This window comes from Nycticebus coucang, chromosome 12 (genome assembly GCF_027406575.1).
Source record: "Nycticebus coucang isolate mNycCou1 chromosome 12, mNycCou1.pri, whole genome shotgun sequence".
Classification (NCBI taxonomy): Eukaryota; Metazoa; Chordata; class Mammalia; order Primates; family Lorisidae; genus Nycticebus; species Nycticebus coucang.
In genome coordinates, this window is record NC_069791.1 from 17399423 (window position 1) to 17420379 (window position 20957).

The following is a 20957-nucleotide window of genomic DNA, read 5'->3' on the forward strand; positions in this document are numbered from 1 at the left end:
CTTTCCCATTTCCAAACATTGTAAACAACATTTCCCTATCTGATGCTGAAAATCCTGTAAGGAAGACAAGGCAGATAGTTTTATTCCCGTTTTATAGATGAAGCTTGGAAAGGATAGGTGACGATGTACCAAAGGTATAGAGTTTGCAGTTGTAAGTGACTAAGAAGTGAGGGAAACTGGGTCCATCTCTTCTTTGCCTCAAGCTCTGTCCTGGGCTCAGGAACCCCAGTGGGGACTTGGAGTAGAAAGATTTGGGCCTTGAAGCACAGGGCTGTAGGGAGAGCTGTGACTGAGGAGGAAGCAGCTTCAGATGGCCAGGTTATAGGGTCTTGGTTGAGGAAGGGGCTGCCTAGGGAAAGGCTACCTAGGAAGGAGAAGCTACAGGTCTGGGTGAGGGGATGGGGAGGAGGCCTCAAAGGGGAGCGGGCAGGCTGTCCTCCTCTCAGCTCTGGAGTGGCACCTCCTCTAGAGTGGTACTCATCTACATCTTGGGAATCGACCCTCTTCTCCTTTCTAGTTCCACCATTATTCTAATCTTCAAAGGGTTAATGCAGCTTTCTCATGATTTTCCCATCTCCCAGGTAACTCAGGCAGCTGCTTCCTGCTGGAAATAAATAAAAGTCCCAAATAGTTTCTCAGCGCGAGTGTATTTAGCAATGCACTCCAGCAGCATCCCTCCCACCCCCAGCAGAGAAGCACAACCCTTTGGGTAAAAGGTGCTAGGGGAGGGACTCCACAAGTCGGCAGGTGAGCGGGAGGGGCTCCCCTGAGAGAGTGGGGCCGGCGGGCAGCGGGGAGAATGCCCTATCCCTAGGTCCTCCTGCTGGGCTCTGGGTGCAGCAGGTTCGAGTCGGGGCCAGTGCCCCAGAGAGTGGTGGGAAGAGGAAAGAACTGGTGTGTGGGCAAGCAGGCCGCACACACCTGGCGCCTTGTGGAATGAAATCTTAATTAATTATTAAACTGAGTTCCCGCGGGAGGGAGCGGGGCCGTGGCAGGCTGGGCGGGAATGGCAGGGTGGGGGCTGGGGCTGGGGCTGGGAGGAAAGGAAGGGTGAGGACTGGGCGCTGCCGGGGGCCGGCTCAGTCCCGGGGGACCCCGACAGGAAGGAAGCCGACCCTCAGTGGGTGCGGCGGGGGAATAATCGCAGTGAGGGGTGGGTTTGCTGGCACCCCTGGGGACCCCAGGCTGTGGTGGGAGGGGAATGCTGGAGGATGCGGCCTGGGGGTGAAGGGAAGGGGGAGAGGACGGCTCGGTCTCCTCGCCGCGGGGTCTGGATCCCAGAACAGTAGCCGCTTGTCTTCCCAAGACTGGGGGAGGACGCGGCCGGAGGAGAGGAGGGGGCGTGCGGAGGGAGGGGTCCCATTCTTTGGCCTCCTCCACCCTACCCAGTTCCTCGGAACCGAGTGGGCAACTCTGCCCCCGCAGCTGGGGAGGGGGAGGGGTGCCCGGACAAAAGGAGCTTGTGCCTTTAAGGCGGGGAGTCCGGGAGCCGGCGGGGAGGGGACTTCTGGATCCGGGGTAGAGGGCGGCTGCGCTGGACAACAAGGGAGGGGGCGAGGGCCGGACGGACGGCTGGGCGGCGGGCGGGACAGCGGGGACGCGCGGGCACCGAGAAGGACCGCGGGACGGCCGGCCGGCCGGCCGGAGCCCGCGGGGGCGGCGGGGCGGGGGCCCGGGGGAGGTGCCGACCCGGGCCGGCAGGTGAGGCGCTGGCAGGAGTGTTGGGGGAAGTGGCTGCGCGGGGTGCTCCGGGCTCTGCGGGGCTGGGACACACCGGCGCGGCTCCCGCCGAGTTTTTTGATGGGGGCGCTGGAGCCTGGAATGGGTAGTCTTGACTGTGCTTGGGGGGAGCCTGAGGCAGTTGAGGTTGGCCAAAGAAAGTCGTGGAGGAGATGGGATCAAGGACTCCTGGGTCCGGGCGCTGGCCGCATGCTTCCCTTCCTCCGCTGCATGCCAGTTCCAGGCTTGCCCGGAGGAGGGGGGAAGGCACGTCCTGGGGGAGGGGCTGGCCTGAGGGGTTTGCAGCGGGGTTGTGGGATGACCCTCCCGAGTCTCTGAGTTTGGGGTACGGTGTAATCGTATTAAAGGGCGAGGGAGGCAGCCTGGGCAGAGGGAAGGGTACACCGTGTCTGCGGGAGCAGCCCTCCTCCCCTCATCTAAACCTGAGGAATGGAAGGGGTGGTGTTCGCACCCCCCTGCCCCAAGGCATGCTGCGGGATGCCAGAGGGTCAGGTTCTGGGGCCTGACTATAAAGATAGAGGTGAAATCTGGCAGTGGGATTCTCAACCTCCTAGAGTGTCTATGTGAGCTGGAGGGATCTGGAGGGGGTCTTATGGTTGGGGTGGACTTGGGAGTCCTCTGTAATCTTTAGGGAGAATGGGGACTGGGGAAGGGAAGAGAAAGCAGCAGGCGTTGAACCTACAGGTACAGGCCCTGGAGAGGTTCCTTACATCTGGAAAGGCCCGGAATTGAGGCATTGAGGCCCACGTCCCAGTATGATGGGCGGCGCTGGCACTGTTGGGCCGCCTGGGCAGTTCCTTTAGCTATGAACTTTATGAAGTCGTTTTGAATCGCCAGGAGCCTCCTTTTGCCAAGGAGGGCAGGGGCAGATGGGCCCAGGGGACTGGATGGACAGGAGGTGGCCACGAAGAGGGTTTGGCAAAGCAGTGGGCAGAACCATCCTTAGGGCCGGGCCTTGGCCTGCTCCAGACTCTGGTTTTGGGCTGAAGATCAGGCTTTGTGAAGGACTTGAGGTCTGGGTGGCACAGGACCTTAGACTTCCAAGCTGAGTGGGTCATGGCTCTGGCCGTGGGAGCCAGTGGTGCTTGGAGCACCAGATCTGTGAGAGAGAGAGGGAGCAAAGGGACCAGGACTCAGAGGAAGGAGGAGGTCAGAGGCTCAAAGCTTAAGAGCCTGACTCTGGGGAAGAGGGAGGTGGTTGTAGTGATGGTTGGAGGACCATATAGAGAAGTTTTGTGGTTTGGAAGAGTGCCCTTCCCTGTTCCCTGCTATACTAGTCTGGCATGGGTTGCCAGGAGTGTTGGGAGCCTGGCAAATTCTCCAGGATGGGCAGTGCTTGGAGTACAACCCAGGGCAGGATAGTTGAGTTGGTTGGAGAATTACAGAGCTCTGTAGCTATCCCCAGGGGAGTCAAAGTGTTCTTGGGAGGGTCATGGGTTCTCTTGGACCCCCTTCCTCTGTGGGTATGAGCCAGATGCTAGGATGTGCTTCCAGGGAGCTGGGAGCATGGCCAAAAATAGGTCCTTAGGGGACAGAGGTCTGGGGCAGTGGTAGTCTGGGGTGTTTGTGTGTGTGTGTGTGTGTGTGTGTGTGTGTGTATGTGTGTCTGTTTCTGGGGTGGGTGCAGGGGGAGAGTTAAGAATAAAGCAGGGGACTGGCGAAAGGGAGATAGCTAAAGCAAAATGTCACTGGGCTAAGAGGGGTAGGGGTTGGTGGTGATTGGAAATCTGCTCGTTCTGGGCTCTGTCACCAGCAGCTCTGGGGACTGAGAGCTGAGGACACAAGCACTGATAAAACCAGGCATCTGACTGGTGGGAGAAATGCATGTTCTTGCTCATGACTTTTTCATTTTTCTATTTCTTGGACATTGGCAGAGGTTTGGGTTCAAGTGTTATGGTGGGGGGAGAACTGATATTTATCAAGTATGACCTCATGACAGATGTTATTAGAATCTTTCCTGAAGACTATTTTTATTCCCCATTTTGCAGATGAAGAAACTGACACAGGGAGGTTAAATAACCTGTTCAAAGCTGGGCAGCTAGCAAATAATCATGCTAAGGTTTGAAGCCCAATCTCACACCAAAGATCATGCTTCTAGTGAAGTATTTTGAAGAGCCAAGCTTTCTTTGATGTTTTTCAAATACGAGGCTGACCAAAAATCTTATATTCCAAATGTGATGTTAAGAGGTTGAAGGGCATGCTATTCTATAGGTTATAGGAGAAGGGATGTGGGTGCCCCATGAATGGGGGCTTGGGAGTACACAGAAAAATTCCCATCCTGCCTTCTGCTGTGTGCGTCCCTGGATGTCAGCTTGAGCTGCTCATCTGGCTGTGAGCATCTGGTTCTTTGGCCACCTGGGGCAAGTGCTGGATATTTTCCCATCTTGTCCCCTAATAAGTACAAATGTCAGTGCTGCAGGCTTGGCAGGTTTAAGTACAGGGGGCCCCCTCAGGGTGCCCTGTGGGCATGGAGGAGTATGGCCTTGGTGGGGGCATAGGCATCTGTGGATGATGGTGCTTTCATCTTCATCTCCTCCTGACCCGGCTCAGCCAGGAGTACATTAAAAGTATTGTCATGGGTGGTGCCTGTGGCTCAAAGGAGTGGGATGCTGGCCCCATGTGCCGGAGGTGGTGGGTCAAACCCAGCCCCCACCAAAAAAAAAAAAAAAAGTATTGCCATGAAGTCCTCCAGCCCTGTTCAAGATACTTCCTCCAGAAAACCTGGGATCTGGGACTGATTTGGCTACACATGATCTCTGTAACTTGAGCTAGCCATGTAAAACTGCCTTGGACTCCAGATTTTGTTTTTGTCTTTTCCCAGGAGGCCACAGGACCAGCCTCATAGGGTTTTGCTGAAGATCAGGTGGAATGAGGCATGTGAAAGGACCTTGAAAAGTTTAAACATAGAGAAAGCACATGGGAGTGTAATCCACCTATCCATCCATCCATCCATCCACTCAAGGGACATTTATTTAGATCCTACTAAGTGTTGTAAATATAACAGTAAACCAGGCCAAAATCCTTGCCTTTGTAAAATTAACATTCTAGTTAGAAGAGAAAGACGATGAACAAATAAGGAAAATATATAGAATGGTCCTTGCTGATGAGAGCTGTGGAGAAAAAGAAAGTGTAAAGCTAGGAAGAGAGATAGGGAGGCCCAGGAAAGGAGGTTACTATTTTAATAGGGTGGTCAGGGAAAGCCTTGCTGATAAGAGGACATTTGGGCTGTGATCTGGAGGAGTTCTGTTCAGAGAGAAGCAGACATCAGGTCTGGCTGTTCTAGGCTGACCTGTGCTGGGAATGGTAGGAAACAGCAAGAGGCTCATGACTGGGGTGCAGTGAAGAAGGTGAAGAACCTTGGAAATATTAGCCAAGGTTAGCAATATTAGCCATTGTTTCACATTAGCTGCTCTATGCCAATGCCCTTGTACTTGCTCTTTCTCTGACTTTTCAACATATGTTTATTGAGTCCCTACTGAGCCAGACCCAGTACTTGGCACTGGGAATAAAGTGCTGAACAAAGTAGGTATAATCCGTGCCCTCACAAAGCTTATAGCCAGAGGGATTGAGGCACACATTAAACAAGGAATGACTTAATTATAATTGCCATCAGTCCTATGGAGGAACTGTTCAGATGGTAAATGGGACCAAACTTGGTCTGGGTTTGGGAGTTGGGGAATCTTCCCTGAGGAAGTTACATTTAAGCTGTGACCTGAGGGAGAAGATGAATTTAGCTTGGTAAAATGTGCATTGTGTGTGAGTGTGATGAGGAAGGGTGTGGAAAGAAATTCCCTTTTGTACAGAGGTCACCGATTGGCAGCTCACAGGCAGAACTCATTCCATAGATGTGATTTGTTTGGCTTGCAGTGTTAAAAAATGTGAATTACTTGCCAACATTTAAAAATTGATGTTGCATTAAAATCCAGTTTTCCTTCAGCATCTGTTGAAAAAATCAGAAGATCAGGCCCCAGTGGGACCCACTGGCATCATTCTACTGGTGCTAGGCGGTGCCTGCCCAGTGCTCTGGGTGTGAAGTCTTGGTTCTCCTGAACCACAAGCTGCTTCACTCGGTGACATAGGCACTCCAGTTTGTGACCACCAAAAAATATGTACTTCTTAGGGAAGAGGTGAATTTTCAAGTGTACTGGCTTTGGGTCAGACAGATATGGGTTAGAATCTTGGTTTTCACACTGAGGTAGGTGCTAGATCTTGGACAAGTTTCTTCACCTCCCTGCTTACTGGTTCTCTCACCTGTTGAATGGGGATGCATTGCCTATCTCAGAGTAACTTGAGGAGGATGACGTGTATGAAGCCTACCTTGGCAGTGGAAGTGCTCAGGTAATGAGCTGCTTCCATTGGCAGTGGTGGAAGTGGTGGCAGTGGCTGTGATGCTGATAATTAATAAATAGCATCTCATTCCTTTTCTCTATGCAGCATGTCGTGGTTTAGTGGCCTCCTGGTCCCCAAAGTGGATGAACGGAAAACGGCCTGGGGTGAGCGCAATGGGCAGAAGCGCCCGTGGCGCCGTGGGACTCGGGCCGGTGGCTTCTGCACGCCGCGCTATATGAGCTGCCTCCGCGATGCCGCCGAGCCGCCCAGCCCCACCCCTGCGGCTCCCGCTCGGTGCCCCTGGCAGGATGAAGCCTTCATCCGGAGGGGTGGCCCAGGCAAGGGCATGGATCTGGGGCTACGGGCAGTGGCCCTGGGCTTTGAGGACACTGAGGTGACAACGGTAGTGGGGACAGCTGAGGTGGCACCCGACGCTGTGCCCAGGTGTGGCCGATCGTGCTGGCGCCGCCTGGTGCAGGTATTCCGGTCAAAGCAGTTCCGCTCAGCCAAGCTGGAGCGCCTGTACCAGCGGTACTTCTTCCAGATGAACCAGAGCAGCCTGACGCTGCTGATGGCTGTGCTGGTGCTGCTCACCGCAGTGCTGCTGGCCTTCCACGCGGCGCCCGCCCGCCCGCAGCCCGCCTACGTGGCCCTGCTGGCTTGTGCCGCTGTCCTCTTCGTGGCGCTCATGGTGGTGTGTAACCGACATAGCTTCCGCCAGGACTCCATGTGGGTGGTGAGCTACGTGGTGCTGGGCATCCTGGCGGCTGTACAGGTCGGGGGCGCCCTGGCAGCCAACCCGCACAGTCCTTCTGTAGGCCTCTGGTGCCCCGTGTTCTTTGTCTACATCACCTACACGCTCCTCCCCATCCGTATGCGGGCTGCGGTCCTCAGCGGGCTGGGCCTCTCCAGCCTGCATTTGATCTTGGCCTGGCAACTGAACCGTGGTGATGCCTTCCTCTGGAAGCAGGTGGGTTGTCAGTGAGGTAGGAGAGCAACAGGCTGAGACCGAGAAGGGGCTTGGCGAGTGGACTCTGGGTGCTGGGATGTCAGGCTACACCTGCCAGGAGGAACAAGAGATGTGAGGCCTGGTTTCAGGGGCCTTCTCCATTTGGGACCTGGAGCAGAGAGCACTGCTGACAAGAGGGACTGCTCCAGGACCCAAGTCTGTACTCTGTCACTTTGGGGCACAGTCTCCAGCCCTGTGGCCTGAGCTTACAGTTTGTAGAGAGCTGGAGGGTCGGGATGTTTATCCCAGGGTCAGGGTGGGGCAGAGAAGCAGTATAGGCTGTGTCCAGTCCTGGGCATCTCTGTTCCTAAGGTGACACCCAAGACTTAGGCCCTAGTATCATCCCTGAAGAGCAGCTCTAGATGATGATCTGGGGGGATGGAGCAGGTTTTGGTTGGAGTCAGAAAGGGAGGACTCCATCTCTTCTGGACCAAGGTCATTTCTGAGAGGACAGGGAAGGTGAAGAGCTGGGGCTGGCTCTCCCTTGGGCTGGGAGTGGTTTGAATGAGGATGGCCTATGGAAGAGAAGACCATTAGCATGCTGCCTTCCCCATTCTAGGCACCAGGGCCCTAGCAGCTTTGCCTTGGGGTTGTCTGCCCATGCCAGCTGCTGCCTCTGGGTTCTGAGTGTGTGAGGTGGGGCTGACAGTGAGGGGTGGAGTGAGAAATAAGGGCATGGCTGCAGGCAGACCTGGCTGTCCAATGGGCTGCATTCTTATCTGTGGGATCTTTGATAACTAGCTTCACCTTTCCCAGCCTTAGTTTCCCAGTCTGTACTATCTACGTCATGATATTGCTGTGAGGGCTCCACCCTTTCCCAAAGTGGCATAGAACCCAACAGGGCGGTGTTCTCATCTGGGGTGGGGAGGTTTGGGGAGTGCCGTAGGGCATGGTACCCAGCGGAGGGCTTCTGAGAGGTCCCTTGAGTTGATGTGGTCTGCCATCTCATGTCCTCTCCTCCCCCTGGCCGGGGAGCTGAGACCAGGATGTCTTCCTGGGCTGGTCCCACAGGTGCAACAGTCAGCACACCTCAAGTCCCACAATCAGTACACCTCATGAGCCCTCCATTGGCACCCTTCTCTGGAGAGTGCTGTCCTATCTTGCTCAAGGTTTGAGGGACTAGCTTTTGCCTTGCCAAGGGCTTGTGGCCTGTAGCCCACTCTATCCCCAACCACGGAGAGGAAGTTGCCTGGGGCTCCCAGGATGAAAAGCTGGGTGCTCTGGCATGAAGCCCTTCCCTGCCCAGCCTGAGGTCCGGAACAGGAACACAGAGTACCTTTTTAAAAGTAACTTTATAGCTCATTTGTTTGTGGAGCACGTGCCCACAAGGCACTGTCAGGCCTCTTAAAGAGCCAGGTCCTTCTGCCCTTGCTAGCCCATAAGCTGCTTTTCCAGGTTGACTGTCAGGCTGAACTTTGGGGCTGGACTGTCCTGGGAGAGAAGGAGCTTAGGGGTTGTACCTCCCCTTTCCCTTCCTATCTGGCTGGCTGGGGGTAGGTGGGCATCTCTTCCCTGCCCTCAGCTGGCACAGTGCCCAGAGCCAAGCCCAGTGCCTGATTCGGTGTGCACAGCCCCAGGGAGTGCCAGCCTCCTGCCTCCTGCCTCCTGAATGCTGCCTGGCTACAGCCTCACCTATTTGGTCTTTGAAGGCACATTCTTGGGGTGGTGGAGAAAGTCACTGCTGCCACTATTCCACTATTACAGGCCAGGGCTGTGCTTATGGGTATCTGAATAGGGTGGGGGCTTGTGGCCTTCTTTGCAGCCTCCTTGGGCAGGCTCTTCCCAGATCAGCCCTGCCCATGCTCTTAGGAAGGAGTCTTCATCCTCCACCAGCCCACTCATTGGAACACGCCAAGCAGTGTCACTTAGTGAACCCGGCCCAGCTTGCTGTCTCCTATGGTCCCCTGGCATCCATTTTTTCTCACAGATAGGGATGTATGTACACAAAGTTATTTCAGTCTTTCATCCCCCTTTCCCTTCCCTCCACTGTGACTCACATTTTCCTCTTGGGCTCCTGGGGCCAGGAAGGGAAGTTGCCTGGTTTGCCCCCCTCTCCTTCTCCCCCACAGGGGGCTATTCTTAGAAACCCCCAAGGGAAATAGTGTGCCCCTCTCTTCACCCTTGCTATTGGGAGGGGAAGCTCAGCCTAGTCGGTCCTGGGGCTGTGAACTGGACTGGGAAGGGAAGCTGAGAGGCCTATCCTAGAGGGTCACAGCTGGACATTGCTAGGGGTTAGCCAGACTCCCCCTCAATTTTACCCAAGGGGAAACTGAGGTTCCAAAGATTAAATAACCTGCCTAAGTTTGCAGAACCAGTTCTGGTTCAGGGCAGAGCCCAGAACCTCTGGCTTCCTTTCTTCCCAAACCAGAGCTGCCCCATCCAACTTTGGGGTAGAGCTTCTAGGGTCAGGTTAACTCCCAAATTTCCAGAAACATTGAGGCCAGCTTTCTTTAGACTTGCTTTCTGGCCAACACTGGTGATGGTTAGGGGCTGAACACCCCTAGTGTGGGGCCCAGGGAGGGCCTGATGGGGCCGAGGGATGGGGGAGTTATTCCTTTGGGGTGGGGGACCCAGTTGCATCAGTAGCATTGATGACTTTCTAGCCTAGGCTGGAGGCTGGGCCTCAAGAGCTTATCAGTGGAGTGAGTTGGAGTCTTGGAAAACTGTAATACACCAGACAGCAGGGTTAGGACACAGGCTTTGGAGTTTGATTGTACTGGACTCAAGTCTCTCACCAGCCACTACCAGCTCTGTGATCTTGGGCAGGTTACTTAGTTTCTCTCTGCCTGAGTCTCACCTTTAAAATGGAATTTTGTTACTTAATTCATAAAGTTGTAAGAAATAAAAAATATATTAAGCTGACTTGGCATGGTGGCTCACACCTGTAATCCTAGCACTCTGGGAGGCTGAGGCAGGTGGACTGCCTGAACTCAGGAGTTGGAGACCAGCCTGAGCAAGAGTGAGACACTGTCTCTACTAAAAATAGAAAAACTCGGATGGTACCTGTGGCTCAAAGGAGTAGGGCGCCAGCCCCATTTGCTGGAGGTGGCGGGTTCAAACCCAGCCTTGGCCAAAAACTGCAAAAAATAAAAAACAAAAATAAAATAAAAACAGAAAAACTAGCCAGGCATTGTGGTGGGTGCCTGTAGTCCCAGCTACTCAGGAGGCTGAGGCAGGAGGATCCCTGGAGCCCAGGAGTTTTAGTTGCTATGAGCTATGATGATGCCATGGCACTCTACCCAGAGTGACAGTGAGACTCTGTCTCCAAAAGAAAGGAAAGGAGGGGAGGGGAAGAGATATTAGACAATATATAGAAGGCACCCACAGAATCTGGCACATGTAGGCAGCCAACAACAAACTGCTTACAGTAACAATAATAATAGTAGTTATTAAGGTAGATCAGGGAAGGAATTTAGAAATCTTATCCCCTTTCTTTGGATTACAGATGGGCAAACATAAGCCCAGAGAGATCAGGTGACTTGTCCTGGGTCATTCACAGGAAGCTATAGAGCTCAGGTGCTGTCCTTAAGGAGAACCACATTTGCCTTTTGTTTGGGTTGTTTGTGGGGCAGGAGATCATAGGATGCTGGGGCTTGGCCTCTTGACCTACCTGGCCCTAGCTAGTGCTCTGCTCCCAGAAGGTTTGAAAAAATTGCATTTCTATTCATGGCATGATCTAGGCAGAAGGCTGGGTAACAGAGTCCTGTGGGTAACATTGTGGGGCAAGGAGAGCTTGGGGGGACATTCAGGGTATAGGACTCTGGCTTCCTTCCAAAAGGCACAACCACGGAGAGCATAGCAAGTTGCATGCAGGTATGTGTATGTGTGTGCATGTGGGGTGGTCACCCCCATCCTTTGCCATATTCCTGCAGCTTGGCGCCAATGTGCTGCTGTTTCTCTGCACCAATGTCATTGGCATCTGCACACACTACCCAGCTGAGGTGTCTCAGCGCCAGGCCTTTCAGGAGACCCGTGGTTACATCCAGGCGCGGCTGCACCTGCAGCATGAGAATCGGCAGCAGGTGGGAGTTGCTTTCCCTGACCAGGCCTTCCCCTACCTTACCCCCAGCTAACTTATAAATTGGGTCTGCAGCCTTGTCCAACTTCATGGAACACAGTGTGAATGGTTCCCTCTGGATTGTGCATCACAGCCGGGGTTCTGTCCTGTCCAAGGGGTGAGAGGGAGTAGACAATCTGGGGGGCTCAATGGGGAGTGATCAGGGAGGGCTGAGAGGTATAACTATGGGGGCTCTGAAGGAGGAGCGTCAGTACAGAGTCCAGAAGGGAAGCTCAGGTTTCCACAGAAGTCCCAGTGGGCTGTGGTGATGTGGAGGGACCAGGAGGAATTGAAATGTAAAGCCAAGAGGATAGTGATGCCCTGCTGGAACCCTGGTCTAGGAGCGGCTGCTGCTGTCAGTGTTGCCCCAGCATGTTGCCATGGAGATGAAAGAAGCCATCAACACAAAAAAAGAAGACATGATGTTCCATAAGATCTACATCCAGAAGCATGACAATGTCAGGTAGGGTGGGAGAGAGAGCCAAGAAGGGTAGGGGATCTGTGAATCTTTGAGGGCTATGTGCTGATCCACCCTTTGTTGTCATCTTCAGCATCCTGTTTGCGGACATTGAAGGCTTCACCAGCCTGGCATCCCAGTGCACTGCACAGGAGCTGGTCATGACCCTGAATGAGCTCTTTGCCCGGTTTGACAAGCTGGCTGCGGTGAGGGTGCTGGGGTTTGGGGGCAGCTGACCGTGGTAAGAGCATAGCTTTACTGGCAACAGCTAGGGGTGTGGGGCAGATGGAGTCTGCAGTGAGGGTGTTGAGCCAGGCAGGCTGGGTAGGCATGTGAATAAAGGTGACTTTTCCCTCCAACTGTTTCCCTTCAGGAAAATCACTGCTTGAGGATCAAGATCTTAGGGGACTGTTACTACTGTGTGTCAGGGCTGCCAGAGGCCCGGGCCGACCATGCCCACTGCTGTGTGGAGATGGGGGTGGATATGATCGAGGCCATCTCGTAAGCAGTGCCCTAATCCCAGCGTTCCTAGAATTGTGGGTTCCCCAGATCATTCCTACTATTTGATGTATCCTCAGGAATTTTCCTCTCTTCTGGCTGTTTCTCTGTCTTTGAGATCTGTCTGTCACTGGGGAGGGAATGGATCTTTCTCTAGCCTAAGCAAAGACTCATGTGCACTCTTAAGACTCCAGCCAGCTTGGTGGGGGAGGGGGAACTGGGCTGGTGGGGGTTGGGGCTAGAGAAAACACCAGCCATGCAGGCTGGAGGCAGAGCAGTAATTCCTCCCCCTAGCTCAGTTCCACAAGATGCCTCTGGGCCCCTACTGATGAACACAGTCCTCAGACATTTGTCCTGGAGCCCCATTCAGCCTCTGCCAATGTCCATCTAAGGCTGTGCTCCTGCCTCCTGCATCTGGGTCTGTCCTTGCCCACTGGATGCCAATGGGAGCAAAGGGCCTAGGCTCTGGGCTAGGGGAGGGGAAGCATGCCAGGAGCTGATCTGGAGCTGCATCCTCCCAGGCTGGTACGTGAGGTGACAGGTGTGAATGTGAACATGCGCGTGGGCATCCACAGCGGGCGTGTGCACTGCGGCGTCCTTGGCCTGCGGAAATGGCAGTTCGATGTGTGGTCCAATGATGTGACCCTGGCCAACCACATGGAGGCAGGGGGCCGGGCTGGGTGAGTGGAGGAGCTGTGTACTGGGGGATGGGAGTGAGGTAGAAGAGCCAGGGTCTTGACTCCCTGGCCTCACACAGCCGCATCCACATCACCCGGGCCACACTGCAGTACCTGAACGGGGACTACGAAGTGGAGCCAGGCCATGGTGGTGAGCGCAACACATACCTCAAGGAGCAGCACATTGAGACCTTCCTGATCCTGGGCGCCAGCCAGAAACGGGTCAGGGCCCAGGGGAGAGGCGGGTAGGGAGAGAGAGAGACGGGGAGGAAGAGGCAGTGGCCTCAGGGCCCCTCCTCTGAGCCTGTATCTGTGCTGCCCTCACAGAAAGAAGAGAAGGCCATGCTGGCCAAGCTGCAGCGGACACGGGCCAACTCCATGGAAGGGCTGATGCCACGCTGGGTGCCTGACCGCGCCTTCTCCCGGACCAAGGACTCCAAGGCTTTCCGCCAGATGGTGAGGGGCCCTGAGCACTAGGACCTGGGTCTCATTTTCTTGTTTCCCTGACACCGTCCCTTTCCTTCCTTGTTGTGGCTGCCATTTCCATGTATACTTTCTGGTGTGCGGATAGGAGGGACAGTCTTATCCCAGGGGTCCCAAATCCCTCCAAGTATATGGAGGAGACACTCTCAGCATAGTATCGGGGTGGGTGAGGGATCTCAGAGGTGAAGGCTGTGGGCCCTCTGCCTCACTTACATGCTGTCCCTTTCTCCAGGGCATCGATGATTCCAGCAAAGACAAGTAAGTCAGTTTATTGAGGAGGGGACAAAGGGGGGTACTTGCACCTTGGGATAAGGCTGCCAGGAGCCAAGACCCCCTCTTGCCTGGACCTGAGATGTGTTGTGTGGGAGCATGAGCTGCACCTCTGGCTCTCCCTCCCTCCTTTGGGTGCTGCCTACGCTTTTCCTTCCTCATTGCTTCTCACGTGCCATGCTCATGCACCTGTTGAAGTCTTGTTCCCTGCCCTCAGCCGGGGTGCCCAGGATGCTCTGAATCCTGAGGATGAGGTGGATGAGTTCCTGGGCCGTGCCATTGATGCCCGTAGCATCGATCAGCTGCGCAAGGACCACGTGCGCCGGTTCCTGCTCACCTTCCAGAGAGAGGATCTAGAGAAGAAGGTTTGGGGGTTATAAGGGCAGAAGCATGGGCTGGAGGGAGGCAGGGAAGGCTGAACACAGGTGAGGGAGTAGATGTTTCTGAGCAATAAGGAGGTGACCACAGAGCAGGCTGAGGATTCACATCAGTTGGGCCAATTGCTTCTCCCCATTGAGGAATCTGGCAATGCTCTGCCCTTGCTGTCCCTGCCTCCCCCGGGGCAAGGCCCAGCACCCAGCTCAGCCTCCTCTCCCTCAGTACTCACAGAAGGTGGATCCCCGCTTTGGAGCCTATGTCGCCTGTGCCCTGTTGGTCTTCTGTTTCATCTGCTTCATCCAGCTCCTCATCTTCCCACAGTGAGACCCCTGCCCTTTCCCACTCAGCTCCTCTCTTCTAACATCTGTGCAAGCCCACAGTCCCAGAAGCCTGCAGCCCTGCCTGTTCCGGGGGGTGGGATAAGGATGCTCAAATCTTCCGGAATTAAATGTTTTTTCCCTGGCCCTGTTCTGCTCCAGCTCCACCCTGATGCTTGGGATCTATGCCGGCATCTTCCTGCTGTTGCTCATCACTGTGCTGACCTGTGCCGTGTACTCCTGTGGTTCTGTATGTAGAGGCACTTTGGGGCATTGGGGGAGGGCAGGCTGGGCCGGGGATGGGAAGGAGTCCTGTGGGGAGAGGGAGGAGAAAGGCCCCGTTCCCGGCTGGCCTTCCTCCTTGGTTGACACAACATCCAACTCTCGTCTCTTGCTGCCTGCAGCTGTTTCCTAAGGCCCTGCAACGTCTGTCCCGCAGCATCGTGCGCTCGCGGGCACACAGCACCGCAGTTGGCATTTTTTCAGTCCTGCTAGTGTTCACCTCTGCCATCGCCAACATGGTGAGGGGCTGGTGGGAATTCTCCCACCCCTACTCTGTGCCACGCACTGCTTTGGGCACTAGGGGTGCAGAAGGGAATAAGATACATTTTTGCCCCCAGGGAGCAGCCCCCAGAGAAGGGGGAGGTTAATTTGTTCTCCTTCCTCCTCATTTTACCTACCTCTTGTCATCCCTGAGTGAGAACTTTGACCCCTGGTGTATAAGGTATCTGGGCATGGCCCTGGTAGCCCTTCCCCTCCTGGTTACTCTGATACACCTGTTGACTTTTGCAGTACACCTGTAACCACACTCCCATACGGATCTGTGCAGCACGGATGCTGAATTTAACACCTGATGACATCACTGCCTGCCATCTGCAGCAGCTCAATTACTCTCTGGGCCTGGATGCTCCCCTGTGTGAGGGCGCCGCACCCACCTGCAGCTTCCCTGAGGTGTCCGAGCAGTGTTCAGGCAGGGGCGGGTGTCCCGGCACAGATATTAGCCCTTCTGTGCCAGGTCCTGGGGACCCAGGAACTTACCAGAGTCCCAACTCTAGGAGCAATCAGGGACCATGGAGGCTGGTCTGGAGGGTGAAGGATTTGGGGGTTTGAGGGTTGCAGAGGGGAGGCTAGGTCAGACAGGGGGTGCAGGGCTCTCCCTGCTGGGTTGTCATGGCCTCTGCCTCCACAACACTGCCTCTGTCGTCCTCCACCCCTTCCACAGTACTTTGTCGGGAACACACTGCTGAGTCTCTTGGCCTGCTCTGTCTTCCTGCACATCAGCAGCATCGGCAAGTTGGCCATGATCTTTGTCTTGGGGCTCATTTATTTGGTGCTGCTTCTGCTGGGGCCCCCAGCCACTGTCTTTGACAACTACGACCTACTGCTTGGCGTCCATGGCTTGTGAGTTTATTCTCAGGTCCTTTAATAACCCTGGGAGTCCCTCTGGTGCCTAGGTCCCTTGTGTCCTTGGAATGTCACAGCTCACCTGTGGAGAGAAAGGAGGAGATGGACAAACTAGCAGCACATGACCCCAAATAGTTTCCCCAAGGAAGCCCCAGTGCTGGGAAACCCCTGTCTTTAGGCAAGACATTAAAAAAAAAAAAAATTCCCTCTTGCATTTACATGGCGTGCTTTTATAGTCACTGTCTTAACCACCTGTAAATCAAACAGCTTGGTGGTAGAGCTCTGGCTCGGAACCAGGCAGAACTTCTGACTCCTGCTTGAGGGACACCACACCAGTTTTTCCCCTGCAAAACCCCTTGTAATATGTGGCCATAGCTTATTGTGGTAACCTCAGGAGTCTTCTGGGTTTGAAGGCCTGCTCTGCTGCTCATTAGATGTGGGACCTTAGACCGGTGAGATGAGACTTCTCTGAGCCTCAATTGCCTCACCTATAACACGGCAATACCACCTAAATCACAGGGTAGGTGTGAAGATTATACTAAGTAACATTTATTGAGGGCTTACTGTCTGCCAGGCACCATGCTAAGTGGTGTTCTTACATGTGTTATTTAGATCTGATCTCTGTTTTACTGATGGGAAAACTGAGGCTTAGAGAGTTAAGTAACTTGTCTCAGGTCACGTAGAGGAGTTGCTAGGAGTAGAGGTTTTTTTAACCTCTGCTCTAAACTAGCAGATTAACTTAAGTAAAAGCACTGGCCTAATGCCTTACGGTATGTACTCAGTAAATGCAGTCTCTGTCTCCCCTTCCATGCCCCAACCCAGCAACCCAGGAAACACTGGTGACTTTGTCTCTTATACCTTCCTGCCAGGGCTTCTTCCAATGAGACCTTCAGTGGACTGGACTGGTAAGTGAGGGCTCTCCAGCAGCAAAAGGGAGGGCTGCCAGATGCCTCCTCAGAAGACAAGCATGTCTCTCCTTACCCTCAGCCCAGCTGCAGGGAGGGTGGCACTTAAGTATATGACACCTGTCATTCTGCTGGTGTTTGCGCTGGCGCTGTATCTGCATGCCCAGCAGGTGGAGTCGACTGCCCGCCTGGATTTTCTCTGGAAACTGCAGGTGACTGGGTGGGCCTTTGGGAGAGGTGGGGGAACCCAGGGACAGAATCTGGGCAGAGCCAAACATGCACCTTTTGCTAGCTGGCTAAGCCTCAGGCCGCCCTAAGCCCAGCCTAGTTCCATGCCTTCTTGGTGCCCATCCCTTACCCCTGCCCTATCCTGTACCTGTCCCTTCACCCCTTTGCCTGTTCTTTAGGCCTCATCTGCCCGTGCCTTTCTTCCTCCACGTGGTTCCCTCTGATGCCCACCTCCAAGCCTTGGCACTGCACCCACCCTTTGTGAATGTTGGGCAATGGGTGATGGGTGTGGTGTCCACAGGCAACAGGGGAGAAGGAGGAGATGGAGGAGCTCCAGGCATACAACCGGAGGCTGCTGCATAACATCCTGCCCAAGGACGTGGCCGCCCACTTCCTGGCCCGGGAGCGCCGCAATGATGAGCTCTACTATCAGTCGTGTGAGTGTGTGGCTGTTATGTTTGCCTCCATTGCCAACTTCTCGGAGTTCTACGTGGAGCTGGAGGCAAACAACGAGGGTGTCGAGTGCCTGCGGCTGCTCAACGAGATCATCGCTGATTTTGATGAGGTATATGTCCGGTTGGCTGGTGCTGGCAGAGAGCAGGGGACTTGGAGACCAGGGTAATAGAGAGAACTTCAGAAGAAGGCCAGGATTGGAAGGGGCAGGTGGTACAGTGGGGAGAAAGAGAGATTTAATGGGACAGGTCAGAGATGTCAAGGGTAAGGCTAGGGGCTGGTAGAGTGGAGGCCAGGACAGGGACCCATGAAGGTATCAGAGGCAGCAACTCCAGGAGAGAGGGCCATCATCATTGGGGAGCAAAAGAGGACATGAGGACATTTGGGAGGATAGGATAGGTACTGGGTGGATGTCATTGGATAAGGCAGTAGTAGTTTGTGGGCAGAGCCTCATGAGGCCAGGCAAGATCATCCTCTGACTAGAATGTGTCTGGAACATCCAGGTCAGGAATGGGCCTTTTATTCGCTGTTTAGAAGTGAAGTCACTTGCTCACCCTGGGACTTGGTTTCCCAAAAGGCAAGGGTTGGGGTAATTGATTCTTTTTTTTTTTTCTTTTTTGAGACAGAGTCTCACTTTGTTGTCCTTGGTAGTGTCATGGCATCACAGCTCACAGCAATCTCAAACTCTTGGGCACAGCAATTCACTTGCCTCAGCCTCCCAAGTAGCTGAGACTATAGATGCCTGCCACAATGCCCAGCTGTTCTTAGAGATGGGTTCTCACTCTTGCTCAGGCTGGAGCTCAGGCAATCCACCTGCCTTGGCTTTCCAGAGTGCTGGATTACAGGCATGAGCCACCAAGCCCAGTGAATAATTGATTCTTAATGTCCCTCTGTGATTCTGTGCTCCGTGAGTAGCTACTTCAGTTGACTTTCTGAAGCTGTGTGCCTAAGTTCTGGCGTAGAGTCCTAGTATTCCTGTTTTCCTGGTCCCTCAGTCCAGGCCGCAAGAGCTACATCTGAAAGGGGACTCTTTTTTCCTCTGAGATGGAGTCTCACTCAGTTGCCCTGGACAGAATGCCATGGTGTCATAGCTCACAGCAACCTCAGACTCTTGGGCTCAAGCAATCCTCTTGCTCCAGCCTCCTGAGTAGCTGGGACTATAGGTGCCTGCCACAACGCAGGCTAGTTTTTCTATTTTTAGTAAAGATGGAGTCTCACTCTTGCTCAGGCTGATCTCAAACTCCTGAGCTCAGGCCATCCACCCACCTTGGCCTCCCGGAGTGCTAGGATTACAAGTGTGTGCCACTGCACCTGTCTGGCCTAGAAGGGGGCTCTTGTGACAGGGAAATGGGGAAGGGAGCCAAGGCATGGCAAGGAATGAGCACTGGGGCAGGGCTGCCTCTGGGCTCATTTTGACAGCTGAGTCCCCTTGTGTTTCCAGATTATCAGTGAGGAGCGGTTCCGGCAGCTGGAGAAGATCAAGACGATTGGTAGCACCTACATGGCTGCCTCTGGGCTGAATGCCAGCACCTACGATCAGGTGGGCCGCTCCCACATCACTGCCCTTGCTGACTACGCCATGCGGCTCATGGAGCAGATGAAGCACATCAACGAGCACTCCTTCAACAACTTCCAGATGAAGATTGGTGAGAGGGCCTGGTTGATTGGCAGGTTTTTCCAGGACGCTCTCTGGGTGAAGCTGAGGGATGGGATCACAGATTCCCCATCGGGGCTCCTGTGGGGCTTCATCCTTCCCACCTCCTGTATCAAGTCCGATCTGAGAGCAGAGATGATTAGGCACTGCCCTGGACATTTTAAGCACACCTTAAATCTTCACATTATTATCCCCTTTTACAGATAGATTGACTCTCAAAAAGATTAATAATTCACCCAAGGTCAAACAACTAGTAAGGAGCTGAGCTGGGATTTGAAACCAGGTTTATCTAAACTCCAGTACCTGTGTCCTTACTTTTATGGCCAGTCTTGTAAGAGGTACTTCCTCTCAGATGAACTGGTGGATGGGAGTGGTGAATAGCATGGGTTCTGGAATCAGATACCCTGGTTTGAATTCTGGATATTCCATTTACTGGCTTATTTAGTCATTCATCTAACTTCTCTAAGCTACAGGTTCTTATCTGTAAAATGGGGATAGTAATACCAAGCTTTGGGAGGTATCGTGAGAATGAACAATGTTGAAATGTTCACTAGAGGGGTGGTACAGATTACACATAAAGCATACGTTTCTAGACTCAGGAAACTCCTCAGCTGATGTACCTACATCTTCCATTTTTTACAACCAGGAAAATTGTCCTTTTTATTCCTTTTTCTCTGGGTCCTCCTAACGGTGCCAGAAAATAGGATGACTCCCTGGATTGACCCTGGAGCATCGACTAGTCTCAATCTCTTGCTGTTCTCCCCACCTCAGGGCTGAACATGGGCCCAGTTGTGGCAGGCGTCATCGGGGCTCGGAAGCCGCAGTACGACATCTGGGGGAACACAGTGAATGTCTCTAGCCGTATGGACAGTACGGGGGTCCCTGACCGAATCCAGGTGAGGGGGATATGAGCAAGGGCTGGGAGGAGTCTGGTCCAGAGGCTTCTATTCCTCTCTACAGTCTGCTAGGGCAGGGGATTGGATGGCAGTGTTCTGTGGTTGGTGGGTCAGGGACTAGGGTAGGGGAGCTAGCCTGACCAGCGAACCCTTGGGCCCCTGCAAATGCAGCAGAAGGGACTCCAGGCTAAGCAGGCTCCCTTTCCACTTCCCCCAGGTGACCACGGACCTGTACCAGGTTCTAGCTGCCAAAGGTTACCAGCTGGAGTGTCGAGGGGTGGTCAAGGTGAAAGGCAAGGGGGAGATGACCACTTACTTCCTCAATGGGGGTCCTAGCAGTTAGCAGGGCCCAGCTAGAAATTCAGCTGAAGGGACCAAGGCGGGCATTGAGTGCACTCTGTGCTCCCTGGGTGGAGCTGTGGCAAGGGGCATGGAGCCTCTAGACCCTGCTGACTGCAGAAGGGGACACCTCAGCAGGCTGTACTTGGACCATGCTTGTCTGCCCTCAGACTGGTGAATGAGGGGCTACCAAGAGGATTATGCAATTTTTTTAATTGGGGTAGGGCTGTTCCCTCTCCAGCTTTTGGGAACGGGAGGCAGTAGCAGCAAAGGCAGGGGAGCCCTCCTGCCTGAGAGATTAAAATGGCAGCTTGCCATGCCTGCCTTTTCCTGCCTATCTAGGCAACAGGTTCAGGGCTAGGCCCTTCCTCTCCCTCTTTTTCCTGGGAATATTTTGTACAAAGACTTGGGGGCAGGCATGAGGAGTGCCTATTCCATGCTTGCCTTTGCTATGCCTGTGTCCCCAGCACTGGTCCTGGGCACCTTCCTGTCCCAGCCAGGTCCTTCTCCTAGGCGCAAGGCAGAGGAGGGAAATGCTTTGGGGACCCAGTTCTGCCCATATTTCAGGAGAATGTTTCCATTTGCCAAATCCTAGTCCCATGATCTGTCCCCAAAGGGGAACAAAGGGACTCCTGAAAGCTCAGATTTAGCCCCAGTTCCTGCACGCTCCAGGGAATGGGGTGTCTGACCTTATTGGTACTGTGAAAATGCTCAGCAGAAAGCACGCATGTGTGTGGGGATGTCAGAAGATCAGGAACTGGAAGTTCACCTACAGGTGCCAAGGAGCAGGCCGGCCAGGGCAGGGGTGGTGCCAGACACTGATCTGAGGACCCTCTAGGGGTCAGGCTCAGGTCTCTCTGCCT

General features: G+C 54.1%; 1 protein-coding gene across 3 annotated transcripts; it reads left to right on the forward strand.

Moving 5' to 3' along the window:
• Positions 1–1556: 1556 nt before the first annotated feature.
• On the forward strand, positions 1557–20109 carry ADCY6 (adenylate cyclase 6). 3 transcript variants are annotated; one of them, XM_053555856.1, is made up of 22 exons: positions 1557–1701; positions 6175–7039; positions 10951–11100; positions 11477–11598; positions 11687–11798; positions 11966–12093; positions 12612–12770; positions 12848–12989; positions 13095–13223; positions 13483–13508; positions 13738–13885; positions 14121–14218; positions 14378–14465; positions 14620–14736; positions 15008–15166; positions 15438–15616; positions 16489–16524; positions 16607–16736; positions 17054–17317; positions 18647–18851; positions 19631–19755; positions 19973–20109. In XM_053555856.1, the coding sequence occupies exons 2-22, from the start codon at positions 6176–6178 to the stop codon at positions 20096–20098; spliced, it is 3507 nt and encodes a 1168-aa protein (XP_053411831.1). In that variant the 5' UTR covers positions 1557–1701; position 6175; the 3' UTR covers positions 20099–20109. The 3 variants fall into 3 exon arrangements, with proteins under 3 accessions (XP_053411831.1, XP_053411830.1, XP_053411832.1); XM_053555855.1 differs by lacking the exon at positions 1557–1701 and adding an exon at positions 1729–6078; XM_053555857.1 differs by lacking the exon at positions 1557–1701 and adding an exon at positions 1729–5115.
• Positions 20110–20957: the final 848 nt, after the last annotated feature.

Coding starts and splice junctions, on each gene's coding strand:
- ADCY6 (XM_053555855.1), top strand. CDS start 5,999: ATGGGGATGCATTGCCTATCTCAGAGTAACTTGAGGAGGATGACGTGT. Junction 6,079..6,174: donor TTGGCAGTGGAAGTGCTCAG/GTAATGAGCTGC, acceptor TTCTCTATGCAG/CATGTCGTGGTTTAGTGGCC. Junction 18,852..19,630: donor CAACTTCCAGATGAAGATTG/GTGAGAGGGCCT, acceptor TCCCCACCTCAG/GGCTGAACATGGGCCCAGTT.